Genomic DNA, 14,923 nt, shown 5'->3' with positions numbered 1-14,923 from the left:
TCGGATAAAATAGTCGTCATAATACAATTCAGTTTCTAGATACCGAGTCTGCATTCAGCCTTTTGAGTTACTATGTAGAGTAAATTAAAGAATGGATAAAGTGTGAAAAAGCTGTCTTTCTTCAAATTAGCTTTGCAAGAGTCATGCATAAAAGCATCGAAAAGCTTGTTGATTGAACGCAACATCAATGTGGCCTACACTCTAGTTTCAAGTGCTCCAAAAAAGTAAGTAAAAGAGAAACGCATGATACCAAACAGGTGCCAACGTGTTCACTCGGTCAAATAGACGGGTGCTGCAAGGTTAAGGCAGTGTTTTCATTTTCTGAAATGCTTTGTCAAGAAGCATGCCCAGTTGGTGACTGAATGTGGCCACTAATGCATCTTACTAGATTCCCTTAGGGCTAATGTACTATCAAGTATGATCTGCGTTTTTTTTACAGTTTCATTTTATCATTGCTATCAGTGTTATACCCATGAATGAGACGTGCACACAGCCTCTGTTACAACATAAATGTCGGAGCATTTTCAGGATTACCGGCCTGCGTAGTAAGACTGCATGACACATGCTGCAAGTTGTCAAACTGCCACAATGACCACTGGCTGATGATGCACTATAAATATGGGCCAACTGTAATATGCACCATTCTGCTTGATGAGCACTGAAAGTGCTGTTATTTCTCACAGCTGCCATCAACAGTGGTTGAACAAGGGGGGATGCCATCTGCAGCAACGAATGTTTCCACATGGGTATGTCAGGCTGAAGTCCATTTGTCGAAACACTGGCTGCAGAAACTCATTTAACCACTGTTAGCCATGCCTCCATCTTTCTGAGAAACCCTGCCTTGTTCAAATTGCTGCTGCCACGCCACATGCTGTATTTCTGCAAGAAAGAAGTTTTCAGGCTTGCTGTCCTAAAAATATGCTTGCTTCCATAACAAGGTAACTTGTCGAATAAGAATAGCTGCAGTTTTCATGCGCTAGTTTTTTCAAGAAACAGATGACAGGCCCATCTACAACACCACCATTTAAAAAAATAGTTTGTTTTTTTCGTCGGCGAATCTAACGGAAAGCACAGGAGGATGCCTCATGTTTCACTATGTGGCAAAAATGCACATTAGCTTCCTGGGTGTCGGCAAATGTAAGTGCTCTGTGCTTTACTGTGTTTTTTGTGGTTGAAGGCTAGTCCTTGCCTTCAAGGTTACAGCTTTATTTTTCCGTCTCTACCTTAATTCTTTTTTGTTGCTGTTGCAGACACTGCATTTCTCACCTGCTAAGCCTGCTGATTTTACACCTAGTAGTTTGGCTTATCTCTCAGTTACACACTTAGCATTGCCCTTTGGTTGGTGTCAGTCAACCTATTGGTACTTTTTCCAGCTGAACTTTTTCTTCTTTCTTTTTTTTCCCCTCTTCTGATAAATGTTACATTATTAGAAACATAAAAAGAAAAGTGTCAAGTTTATCGCTAGTCATCTTTAGTTATTTGTGCTGTTTATAGCTTAGCCACTTGTCTGGTTTTCAATCAACCCAGTCGAATTTTTTGCAATACATTTGCCTGTTTATCTGAATAAGCAATAGAAAAACTAAACTGCAAGAACAACCATCAGTGTATAAGAAGGGTTTGACGACCATCTCCTGATTATTATAATAGGCAACACAATATGAAACTGCATATTTCGGCACTATGGAAACATGCTGACTGGAACAGTAATAAGGATGCAGTTCATTGTGCATTCCAAGTCTCTATTTCTCAATACAAGGCACATAGAGTAAGACCTCTCAGTGCACATGGCTATTCTGACCAACTGCAGCTGATGTCGTGGCAGACTTCAGTCCTGCAATTACATGTCCCTAAAGCTAACTACAACGTGAATTGGAAGAATTCTTCTAATTATTGATCACAATCATCAAATCCCTTATTCTTGATCGTCACCTACAGCTGGCACCAAGAGACCTTGTACACAAGAGATAGAAGGCAAAGAAATATGAGTTAGCTGCACTGTGCAAACATCAACTTTGGCAAAAGTACAAAAACCCCACATCAATTTTCAGTGCCTTCAATTCCCACATGTGTTGCCCGTAGTCCTGAATGTTATTTTGCAATTCTGCATAAACAAGATTGCAGTCAAGTATTAGTTGAACATGTGACACCAAGTCTAGCCCTGTTTCCATTTCGTTAGGTGCAGCAGCAACTGCTCACTGCTGTTCATGAACATTGTCATGTTCTGCCACCATGTGCTGCTCAATCTATGTTACAGCACACAAACTATAATGAAGAAACGGGAAAATGAAGATAGCACCATGAGGAGTTTGCGGTATAACAGAAAACAACCACGATCCTGTCAGTGAGGAAAGTTGTGCACTAGTCTAGCAAAATGTCAACACTAAAACATTACCACAAGCACACCACGGCAGAGGCCACATAGCGTACACACTTTGTAATTACTCAGCGCTAATGATGCTAAAAGCAATAAAATGAGCCTCACTCGCCTCCATTGACAACGGCACTTTTGAAGTCAACAAAACGTCTCCTGAGGTACCTGAAAAGTGAAAGACAAATGTTACCCTCTATTGTTCTTCAGATCTGATCAGATGACACAATGCAAAATAACAAGCACATATATAGCATCAAAACTAGCAAACTTATCTGCAACTGAGCCAAGACAACAAGTAAAGTTTGATCATGACAGCCAAGCTTTGCCTTCCATTTTGCTTAGCCATGTGCTACACTGAACAAAGAAGTACAGTTCGTAAAAGCAGATAGCATCCAGCATGTTACGGAGCATGTCACTGTAACCCTTTCTGATGGTATGCACACAAGTGTATACATTGAGAACTTGCACCTTTCCCTTCGAGCGTGTTACAGATGCTGCCAATTTCATAGTTCCAGCAAGATTGTCTGCTCTTCCTATTTTCTAACTTTGCGGCTTACTGTGCCATACAGTGAATGGGGAAAAAAACTAATATAGACAATATTCAGCATGGCAGCACACGGTTCGGCATCATCAGATAAGCTATTTTTCCAATTTTATCGCTATAGTAATTGTAACGACACTCCAGGCGAATTTCTGCTGTTGTCACCGTGAGGGTTCAGTATAAAGTCGAAGTGCGATAAGATTGCAATCGCATGCCGTATGCTGTAGGTGCAAAGGCAAGTGAGCGAGGGTGAGCCGGGAAGGATGGTGGCTCGATGCAGCGCAGTCTTCTCTTTCACACAAGGGACGAGAAAGGGCTGGTTGCACGTCTCTTATTCTACTCGTTGGCGGTGGATGCAAAAAGCAGGAAGTAATAGCCGATGGCTTCGTGCATGCCGTGGTCGCACGTGCGTAGTTCACGTTGAAGTGAGACGCAGCACATTCGCTCGCCTCTGCTGCCACTCGCACGGACAAGAGTTTATGCGGCCGATAAGACTACTAACGTCACTCGGTATAGCTGCCTGAAAATTTGCTATCGCAATCAATGCTTTGCCTTTCGGGCACTGCGACTTTTTTTTCTCCATCTTTGGCACTGTCTATGGCTTTCAAAAAATTACCCGCTGATATAACGATCATGTGAACGTCTAAAGATCAAATCACAACACTTGTACTCCCCGAATGTACACTCAGTGCCAGAGTATGTTCACAAACGTGTACAAAGTGTCATGCTGGACATGTTCGGAACGCTCTACGTGAAGCGGCACACAGCAGTGCTAGATTTGGCCAGCTAGTGAACTGCTCGGATACGAGTTTGCTGCGCTGCCTTCTTCACTGTTTCATGAACTCGACGACGTGAACAAGCTATGTGCAGACAAGCTTCACAAGAAAATGCATCAAAAACATCTCAAACGTCAAGTCAATTGATGAGAATGACATTGCTGGAGTTTGTCAGTTCCACTTGCATTGAAGACATGGATAAAGAGAATCGGCAAGACATACAGGTATCTCTGGTACTGCAGAAAATTGTCTTTTCTGGCCCGACCTCAAGCCTCCTGAACATAGATAACATCCAAATGCTGTGAAATTTTTGGGCTATACTACTTGTCTAAGTTCATCTGAAATGACGTCATGAAGTGACAAATACTTGTTGACAAATACTTTCATCGACAATTCACCTTGAAGTGACAAATACTTGCAGTGTCTAAACAAAACATGCAAACGAGAATGTGACTTCCGAAGAAGACCGTAACCAGAAGCTCGTGATCCTGCTAGAAGCAGTGCCAGCTCAGAGCTGCACAGACCGATTGAGGAGCTGCCTGACAAAATACCAGAACTGCTTTTACAGTTTCCATGTTTGAGACGCATGGTTGAATTTTGTGACCACCGTGAAGCTATGTACACTAACTGTGTACATACCTGTAAAAAATGAACAATGGCAGCTTCTTGTTTGCCACTGATTTCTTTAGTTGCACTAAGACCTAAATTTTACTTAGGTAGCTTATGGTGGGAAAAAAATGATCTGGAAATGGCAAGTGGCATCTGGAAAGGTTAACTGAAGCCAGATGGAAAATTGGCACGAGAAAGTTTACAATGAATGACGACAAAGCACACATAGCGAGCATAACAGTGAGATGGGATGCACTTGTTTTGCATCTCAAAAGTGCACAAAAGTGTTGTTTGCCTCAGTACCTCAAGTGCAATCAGATGTCAAGGCCCGACTCACACTCAGGCTGACAAAGGATTTTCAAGGACTAAAGCAAGAATATGTTTGACATACACCCGAATGCACATATGAAGCTGCAAACAGTTTTCAGTAGTTGAAACACCGAATAAGCTTCTCAGTGTGTCACTCGGAAATGAAAGCACCCCCAAAATTGATGGATCAAGATTGGTGGTGGTGGTGAAAAGCATTTATTGGGCTATATATACAGAGAGGTGCTCAGGGAGAGACCTCTAGTGGGTCGCGCCCCTTGCAATACTGGGCGGAGTCTCTCATTCTGGGACCCCGTTGGTCTTGACCGCTGCGCAGGTCTGCCGAACTAGGGCTTGTTGGGCCGCTAGTTCCTGGCAGCCGAGTAGGGCCGCCTCCCAGTGCTCTCGGGAAGGGGTGATTGGGGGAAGAGAAGGATTTTGCCTGCATGCCCAAACCATGTGGAAGGTGTCTGCCACCTCCCCACAGAATGAGCAGCGGCCATCAAAAGAAGGGACAAAGTGCTTGAGAACCGCCGGGCACAGCAAGGTGTTTGTAAAGAGCCTAAGGAGAGTTCGTTCGCCAGCTTTACCCAGTCCCTTCATAGGCACCGGGTAACAATGGTGTTCGGCACGATAGTGCTCAGTAATGTGTTTAAAAGAAAGAAGAGGGCTGTGATCTGGGTCAAGGTTCTCCCAAGTGATGCCTGGTGCCTGGTAAGTGAGTGCACGGGCTGGCTGCCTCATGGGCGGCTTCATTACCTGGCATGCCTTGGTGGCCGGGGGCCCATATGATTGAGAGATCAGTTAGATCGCAGTCGTGAATACTGCGGCGAAGAATTTTGTCAGCGAGAGGAGTGATCCATCCGAATTGAAAATCACGACAGGCGCCACGGGAGTCTGTGAGGATGAATTCAGAGTTGGGATGGGAGGCTGCAAGGCCGATCACCACCTCCTCTGCATGTGTTGAGCTGGGTGCTTTGAACAAGAGGCCGTCCACTTGTCTTTCCTCGTGTATGATTGCAGCCATGTACCATCCGCCCCTGGAGTGGTTGGGGCCTGCAATATCGACATAGAAGACGCGTTTCTTAGAGCCATAGTGGCAGTGCAGGGCATCTGCCCGCGCCTGGCGCCAGCCATTATGGTCCTCCTTGTTCATCTTAGTTGGAAGGGGTCGAACGTAGAGGGCACGTCTCCACAGTTTGGGCACTCGAACCCTTTCCATCGTATGGTGGTCATGTTTAATATGTAACCAGCCTAAGAGGCGGCAACCGGACACAGTCTGGGCGAGACACGTGCATTGGTTAACGAGATGTGGGGCGCGATCGGAGATAGTTTGTACGATACACGTTCTATTCAGTTGCTACAACGTCACAAAGTTGCAGTATGCAAAATTTGTGACAGCGGGGCGGAGAGAGCAGCCAATCAGGAAGCAGTGACCTCCCCGGAAGTTTACTTCCGTCGTTTGTCGTCTGCTTGCAGACAGTATACTACGAAACGAAATGTTTCTCATCTTCCAAATGAATGAAATCTTTATCTAAAAAAATTTACTTTTTCTTCTCAAGCCCAAAGACGTTTTCAAATAGTAGTACGTGTGACTCCTGCAATTTCCAACTATTAGTTTCTTTGCGTCATCTCTAGGTGGTGTCGCGCACAGCGAGAAGAAAAAAGAAAGAAAAAACGACGGGAAGAGTGGCGAACTTTTCAAGAGGCAGTGACAACATTCCAGTGGCTCGCTGGCACTGATGATGGGGTCGACTTCTCTGTACAACCAACAAATTATTTGTTTCGAGAAACAAAAACGACGCCGGAATTCACTTTCTGCCATTTCTTCAAACGCGTTTCGCACCGCCACCCACTCTCCTCCTTCCTCTAGAAACGCCAGCGCAACAACCTAAGTCCCAACGGAAGCGCCATTTTCTCGAATTAAACTATGGATTGGATTCAAACGTGCCATGCCGCAGCCGCCTGTTGGATCCAATCTAATCCACCAGACATGCCATGCAAAGCCGTATGATCGCTCCAAACTTCCCAGCTCCCGTCGGGTTAGGCGCCTAGCAGACGAAATGCTCGGTGGGAGGATGATTGACAGGAGCGTGTCGTCATTTTGACGTTACCAAAAACGTGGCCGCGCCCTGCGGCTGGCGTCGTCGGCGCGGAGTAGGCCAATCGCGCACACCGTTAACCGAACGAACGCGCCGAACAACCATCTCCGATCGCACCCCTGGTGCAACCACAGGAAGGATGAGAACTGATGTTACACTACTTGCCACTATCCCCCTATGTAAAAAAACAAAATTTGCCATCAAAGCACTTGCCTGGTGAGCACCCCAAGCAGAATGATGCCAATGCCAGCTGATGCGATGATGATTTTGCTCCGGCGCGGTGCGTCATTCATTGGGAAGCTGACTCGAGGAGTCACCTGCAGCATCACGGGCACTGCAGGTGTGGGCAAAAGACAAGGTGGACACACTGAAGGCTGGCTACTGCCATCAGTAGTGCATGAAAACACAGTACACTCGAGAGAGCATTTTATGCTGCTCAAGCAGACATTAAACTGCTGTGCGATTGCTTTTACTCAAATGAATCAAAACAGCACAGAAGAAAACCTGGTGAAATAAAACAAACTATTGCCAAAATGTAAAAATAAAATGACTAAAGCTTCATGTCTTACAGCCAATTCCTGTGAAAGATTGCGAATAAGAGATCAGTACGAGCCTTGAAATGTCAAATTTTAGTCATCTTATTTTTATTTTATTTGACCGTGTTTCTCCCTTGCCATATCGGTTCTTGTCAAGTTCTTCATTATAAGAGAAAATCAGTTTCAAGCACTGCACATCTTTCCAGGCACTTTCCCTTTTCACTAACATTTGCTCATCTGGTGTGGTGCCTTAATAAAGCATAAGAATGTATTTTCCATTCACTCTTAGCGAAGCACAGGTTGCAGAGATGCCTCAGCTGTCATAACAGCAGTGACATCAGGATATTTAATCTGGCCACAAATGCATAGTTCTTGCAGCAGCACGTGGCGGCAATTTGGGGCAGTGGATATGGAGTAAATGTTTGCTGCGAGTGGTTTGGTGTGCAGTCTGCACATCTTTACTTGATACTCATCAACCAAATGCAAGAAACCAATACGATGAATTTTTACATTTTTATGCAGGAAGCAAATACAAAAATAAAGGTTAACATATTCAAAGGGTGAAATCATGACATGGAGCAGTTATAAGGGCCAACCACTTGAAATTTATCTCAGGACAATTCCTCTCCTTCTTCACACACCACATTTTTGGTCTTCCTTGCGAATTCTGCAACCTAAGGGTGACATGACCCAGCTTGCTTTTCCAGCAGCTGTCCTTCCTTTTATCCTCACAGAAGTGCAAGATGAAATCGGTGTATTAATCAGAGCTCTCGCTAGACCCGAATGTGCCATCAGTACCACTGGTATGTGCAGCCAAAAATGACACCATCAAAAACCACACGCTCTGGTTACGGCCAGAGGCACTGCAGGGGGTGGAGCGGGCCTATGAGGCTTCAGCCCCCCCCTCCCCCCTGAAATTTTTTCGTGCTGTCATGTACCGCCAACCAAAACAACCCCGGTGCCAGAAATCATTCTGGATTTTGTCTAGAATGTCTTTTTCCGGCTCAAAAAGACAGACATTTCAGCGCAAACATTGCGAACCCGGGCTCGATTTCGTGGCAACGCACAAGCACCAGGAGTCACATAACGCCAGGAGCTCCATGAAAAACAGTTTCAAGGGCGTTTTGATGACGAGCGGGCTCGTTGCGGCATCGCATGGAGGCCGCGCAATCTACCGAGCACATGGATTTCAATTCCGAAACTTTATGGGTATAAGGTTCTCAAACATTTGATGCGGAATCTAAAGCACAACATTTCCAAAGTCGTGCTTTAGATTTTCAATTCCGGAACTTTGCAGGTTTAATGTTGTTATAATGATTTGACACCAAAGGTGCATTGAGTTTTCTAAAGTCGTACATTGGATAATGCGACGAGACAAGCCAAATCAACACACTATCAGACAAGTTGACAAAGCATGCAGCGAGGTCCGATGAGACGAAGAGCTGTGGTCGTTCATTTGTGTCGTCATGTCACAAAAAAGAATATCAACATTTTTTTCACCTGTGCCAAAGCATCCATGTCAAAACACTAAAACCAGCAAAGGTAACCACGTTTTTCTTATTTTTTTGTAGTTTGACTTTTGTTCGCGAGGACACATTGAGACTCTTCAATTTTCTTGTTCTCGCTACCCACAGGCTGCCAGAGCCAGCCAAAGCGCATAGGTTTTTCTCTGGCCGAGTGGATTTTCACTTGGCAGAGTTTTAGACGCTATCCGGCTAGCAGACGAGAAACAGAAACAATGGTCGCTTGCCGCCATCACTGTGGGGACTCAACGGATTGCAACACGCTCGCTTGAGCGCAGCCTCTTCGGAAAGTCATCTCGCCGGTGTCGGATACCGAGCAGTATGCGTATGGTTCTCTGTGCACCAAGCACCTCACGTCTTCTTCGATATTCTTTCGGTAGCCACATTAAGTGCCCCAAGTAGGCATTCGATTGCGGCCAATATGCTTTCCTCGCTGAGCTTTTTCCATTTCGGTGCCACCGCCACACAAAAGAAAAAAAAAGACATTGGTGTGGTGCAACGAATTATCACATGGTGAAAGTTCGATTTTGTTACTTCTTTTGAGGAAAATGATGAGCCGCGGGACGTTTCAATTGCTAGATATTATTATACTATTGCAATAGCAATTATATGGCCACTCAACGCATTCCTGCTTCGCCATCACCCTCATGCTCCGTATGAAGTCCAAGGGCGCTAACATCATGAATGAACGCCGCATGTTGTAAGTGCGAGTGAAAGCGTAGTGAGCGGCGAATGGAACGGGTGAGCCGACGATGGTGGCTCAGCCTTGTGTGCACAAGGGAGAAAAGCGGGCGCGGGATACGTCAGAGGGAACAGAGGGAAGGGAGGGGGCGAGCCTTAGGATTCTGTGATCTGCGAATTTGTGATTGTGCAACATGTTTATTTGCCTTGTTTGATGCATTATGCACAGTGACTTTTTCTTAGATACGTAGATTTATTGGAGACTTTTACGTATGTTTAAATATCTTGTTGTGAGGTTTTGTGTATACGTGAACTTTGTTTCCAGTAACACTTTCTTGCCCTTCATCAAGCTCTAGCTTTGCATTTGTATATTTCATCGTATCTTCGCATTTCTAATGTACGAGGGCGAGTCAAATGAAAGTGAAAATGAAAGCGTCATTTAGATTTTTCCCTGGCCGTTGCATTTGTACAAATATGTAAACAAGGTTCTTGAATGACAAAGTTTCATTAAAATATTTGCCCCCCACTTGTTGATTTCATGGGCTTTACATTTTTCATATCAGCAGCATGCACTGCTTTGCTGGTTTCGAACTGATGTAGTTCATGTTCATGTGATATTTCCTTTACTTATTAAATAGACAAAAAAACATGGAAGCATTGGTATCAGTCATTTCGGGTGCAATGTTTGAGATATATGAGTATATCCTTTCATGAAAAAATACATATTTTACTTGTCTTCACAGTGCATAGTGTTCAAGTTTGTTTGCAGCATATTTGGCAATGCAATGCAGTTATAATTCATATATTTGATCCCTCAAGAAATTCCATAGCGAGGAGGCCGAGCTGCAACGTGAGCTCCACCCCCCAAACGAAATTTCCAGCTACGCCACTGGCTATGGCGACAAGGCCACCTTGACATGCGAGCTTTCGGTGTGAAGGTTCACGAAAATGCTGCTCTCATTGGAAGCAGCATAAAGTGTCACTGGACAAATGCAAATGCCTTTCTTTTCATCTGCTTCTCTTCTGAATTCGGAGGTAGGATAACTTTTATTCACACATGTTGATCTTTGCGCTTCCTTTCTGAATTTAACTAAGGACTATTGAAAGAATACTTTGAAAGGGGATGATTAAAATAACATAACACTGCCCCATTAGGATTATATATTTATTAATCGCATTTCTACTCTGACACAATGTTGTGGATGGATGGATTCTGCCCCAATGCACGGAACATGGGTGTTTTTGCATTTCGCCCCCATCGAAATGCAGCCGCCATGGCCGCGATTTGATCCCGCGATCTCGTGGTTAGCAGCGCAACACTGTACCTGCTGAGCCACCACGACAGGTTTTATGTGATGTCGTGCAGTGTCTGATCTGAAGCATAACAAACAATTAGGATCGGCCCATTTCCTACACTGCTGTTCGCAGTAAATATGAGTACTACATTTGCTGCTAGAATCATGAGGGCAATGCACATGCTGCACTTCAATGCATTTGCCATGCAGTGGCTGGCCCTTAATCTGCTCTTCAAGGATACAGGTGGGGCAGCGCCTACCTTCTATTGCTGTAGAGGAGACCAAGCACAATATATACCACACATGCACCTGATTTTTGCATCAAGCACAAGTCGCCAAGGAGTTCTAGCAGCACAGCTCTTGTACTAAGTTCAAGGCTCTTCTCCCACGAAATGCTGGAAGGAAGAATATGCAACAGTGCATGCTTCACCTAGCTCGCATCCCTGCTCCAGAGACAATTAGTAACAATTCAGAAAACAGCTATGGTGCTAAAGCACTCTAGAGCGAAGTGACTACCAGGGTGCTGTGAGCACCTGCTACCAGCGGCGCTGCTCCAATGCACACCAGCCCACTGCTGGGTGTCTACACGAAGCAATTACATTAGTGGAATACGTAACGCGAACTACTGTTCAAAGCACGTAGTGGAGCTTCCACTGCTTGCTTCGCCACACAAGTAAAACATCAACGCACTGATACGGCTCAGTGAACACTGCTGTGATCAAATTTAAACAAACAAGATAGCAGCAGAACATGAGAAAGATGAGTTTCGAGCCCCAAAAGGTATAGGACGAGGGGGAGGGGGGGGGGGGGGGTCGCCTATTGTCACGTGGCCTCACTGCCGGCGATCGCGCATTGAACCGGCGGTTCCTTGTAATGCTGTGACGTTACATGCATAATTGATATCTCCATTTACCCTATACTCTACGCGACTCCTTGTAGAATGAAGCTAATTAACAAATCTATTATACATAAATTACGGTTGGACGTTGTCCAAGTTTACACTGGGATTTCGCGATTGAGTGTTCGCGGTCGACCCCAACTGAAGGTAAGCAGTTCTCTCAGTTCAACACTTGCAGAACGCTAGATTCGAAAAACACTTAACACTGCCACATATTATGCGTTCCACAAGAGTGGCAGTCTCGACAGCCTCGCCGAAGTACTTCGTTCTTGAATGGTAAAAGAAATAGCGGGGAAATAGCTGCACGTGTTGGCGCACCGCAGAAGGCGACGCCGCTACTCACATTTTGGGCCACCGTCTTTTATGCTACGATGGCTGGCTGCTCTCTCAGCCGACGGCGGCTAGTTGCGAGCTGCCTCCGGCATGACCGTAGTCTCTACAGCGAGGCCCGACAAATAGCGGGGACCGCGCGCTTGCAAGCGGGGTCCCTCGCTGTACGCCCTCATTGCTCCTACCGTCGCCGAGAGCGCCGGCGCCATGCGCGCCGCAAGCGCTGCGCTGCCCGAAAACCACTCACGAGGCTGCACTCAGGTTGCACTTAGATGGAGTGTAGAGTACACCCTTACTACACTATGGCTATTTGGAAATCGAAACTGCACAGAGTAGCTTCCGCATCTCTCACGTTATGCAAAGCGTAGAGTTCCATACAGTACTGCAGAAAACTGGTCGATGGAGTGATAAGGGGGGGGGGGGGTGATAGCAAATCGTTATTACACGGCCACAGGCACACAATTAACACAGCGATTTGCCCCCTAAGTGCACGTGAATATAGCCGCCTACAGTCATTATCGATTTTAAAACGCGGCATTAAATAAAATATTCTATAACTTTAGATGTAGTGTATTTAACAACAAAACGATAATGTTAGTATTTCATATCTATTACATTGAAGGGACCCTGAAACAACTCTGACGATTTTGTACAAACGTACTGAGTCGTTAGAGTACGTAGGTCGGTCCTTCTGACCTATAATTAATTGGCGCATCTAAGTGTTGCGCATAAAGCCTGTAATTTATTATAAGGTTTTAAAAACCTGCATCGCTACCGATCGCAGCACACAGCACGGAGGCCCTCCCCGAGTGGACCGAACGGCGCTCTCCCGCTGAGGCCGAGTATGCAAAAAAGAGCGCTGCGAGCCATAGAGTTTCTCACTATTGGCGGCGAGGAGTTACGGAGTCGCCATCTATCGGAAGCGCCTCGCTGGCGTAGTATGAGGGATCATGCGGCGCGCTCCTCATGGGTTTTGCTGTCAGCGCTCACTGAAAACACCACGCGCGAGTTCTCCCGGACATTTCTATAAGTACTTTCGAAACGAGAGAAGTTTCTTACTGTCTAAATAATAATCTTGGGCAAACTGAAAGCACACAATCGTTTACCGATGCTATCTCCTTACCGAATACGTACAGTGAACGCCACTGCGCGCGGTCGCCGCGATGGAGTCTCCCTAACCGGCTTCTTGCGTGAAAGGTAGGTAAACGCTGAGAGCAAACTATGTGAAATATGTTTTTATAGTGTTTGTATAACTAAATTGAGCGTAATAGAACGAAGCCTCAATGCAGCGATCGCGCAGATTCGCAGCGACCGACTGCGCGTCTGCATGCTTGTCCGCGCACTGTTTCGCTTTCTCCGCGCGCGCGTTTTCGCACCGTGCCATGAGCTTTAGGCCGCAGAATATGAGCATTCGACAGCATACAAGCAACCATTGTTGCGTGGGCGCTATCAGATCTGTTCAAAAATAATTTCATTGTAGAGACTTCGACGCCTACGAGGACTGTGATGTCCCGTCGCGACGATTCAATCTTTTTTTTCTTCTAAATTCTTTGACCTTTCAATATTATTTCTCGAGTTGCGTCGCACTGTATGTTTATCCGTGTTCTCAGCGTGCAATTTCCCGCTGCTCCTTTTTTGTAATCCAGTGCATTAATTCATAACACAAACATGACCATATGCCATGCTTCATTTCAATGTGCTTCTTACCGCTGCTTTTCCACTCCACTGAACTTGCCAGTATCTATAGCATCGACAAAGTTCATAGACCAAACCGTCATGACATTAGTCGGGCAGCGGACTCGGGCGAGCGTCTCAGTGCGCGTTTGCAGAACATCGCAAACCGGGCGCCATAGCAGAAATCTTCCTCACGTCTGTGCTTGCTGCATACCCGAGTTGTAGCCGATGACTGTTTGCTGGTTTTATGTTTCGCGAGCCAAGCTTCACGCAGCTTCTTGTCCTGTGGCTACGTGTGAATAAGGCTGACACCGGCCTCCGTTACGAGCGTCCGACCCTGCGGCACCGAGCAGTCGCCTACCATGTTGCGCGCCCTCAAAGGCAGCCACTACCTATTGTAGTGCTTTGAAGCGTTGTAAAGGAGACACTCGAAGCGGGAAAATTTCGCCACTAAATGAGGACCGCAGCGTACGAGGGAATTTAAACTCGTTTTCAGCAGCTCTCTTCGGCGCGCCCGAAGCAGCCGACGCGGCCGCTATGTCCACGTGATCCCTAATAGCACGTCACGCCGACGGTGGCGCCAGCTTTTCCAGTGGTGGAGCTCGAGTCCAATAGAGGGAAATCTGGTGCTGTTGCGCTGTGGTATGCGTGGGAATTACAGTGTACACTCTAAGAACAGTTTACACCCTTTGGCGTGCCCCTTCTGCCACACAACGATAATTATCATCTGCCGTGATGCGTTTCCTTTCTTTAACGCTGCGAGCCCGGTACTTTCCAGTAACGAACGGCATGCGCGTTAGCAGCATGATAGCATTCCCTGTCGGCAATGCTATCATGCTGATAACGCGCGTGCCGTTCGTTAGAAATGCTATCATGCTGACAACGCGCATGCCGTTCGTTACTGGAAAGTACCGGGCTCGCAGCGTTAAAGAAAGGAAATGCATCAAGGAAGATGACGATTCTCGTTGTGTGGCAGAAGGGGCACTCCAAAGGGTGTAAACTGTTCTTAGAGTGTAGTAATATACCGTCATTCCCATTATGGCACAGGATTGCTGGTATAGGGTAGTGTATCATCCGACGGCGAAAACGTGCCTCTTTTTGCTATGCCAACCGGGAGTGCTGGAGCACGCCAGTCTACTGCAGCGCCATCTGTCGCTGCAGCCTGGAATCATTGCTGGCAAGATGAAAAATAATGGTGCAAAACAGGGCCTCCGGGATTGGAGGTTATAGTTGTCGCGGAGGTCATGTATGAACGTTTTGAGCTCACCGATAGCTTGCTGT

The 14,923-nt window shown here is 46.0% G+C and overlaps 1 protein-coding gene across 11 annotated transcripts in view; it reads right to left on the bottom strand.

Annotated features, from left to right (window-relative positions):
• The window catches only part of Miga (mitoguardin), a 240,811-nt gene extending 228,578 nt beyond the window's left edge, over nucleotides 1–12,233 (bottom strand). For 3 of the 11 annotated variants that reach the window (XM_075677521.1, XM_075677526.1, XM_075677527.1), the window contains exons 1-3: nucleotides 11,982–12,233; nucleotides 6,919–7,039; nucleotides 2,487–2,536 (exon numbers count right to left, since the gene is read on the bottom strand). In XM_075677521.1, the coding sequence (XP_075533636.1) occupies nucleotides 2,487–2,536; nucleotides 6,919–7,031 (163 nt within the window). In that variant the 5' untranslated portion in view covers nucleotides 7,032–7,039; nucleotides 11,982–12,233. Of the gene's footprint in view, nucleotides 1–2,482; nucleotides 2,537–6,918; nucleotides 7,040–11,981 lie in introns of all 11 variants that reach the window. The other 8 variants (XM_075677518.1, XM_075677523.1, XR_012825102.1 and 5 more) reach the window with 7 other exon arrangements.
• Nucleotides 12,234–14,923: the final 2,690 nt, after the last annotated feature.

The sequence above is a fragment of the Dermacentor variabilis genome, unplaced genomic scaffold, assembly GCF_050947875.1.
Source record: "Dermacentor variabilis isolate Ectoservices unplaced genomic scaffold, ASM5094787v1 scaffold_13, whole genome shotgun sequence".
Classification (NCBI taxonomy): domain Eukaryota; kingdom Metazoa; phylum Arthropoda; class Arachnida; order Ixodida; family Ixodidae; genus Dermacentor; species Dermacentor variabilis.
This window is presented reverse-complemented; position numbering and strand designations above follow the sequence as displayed.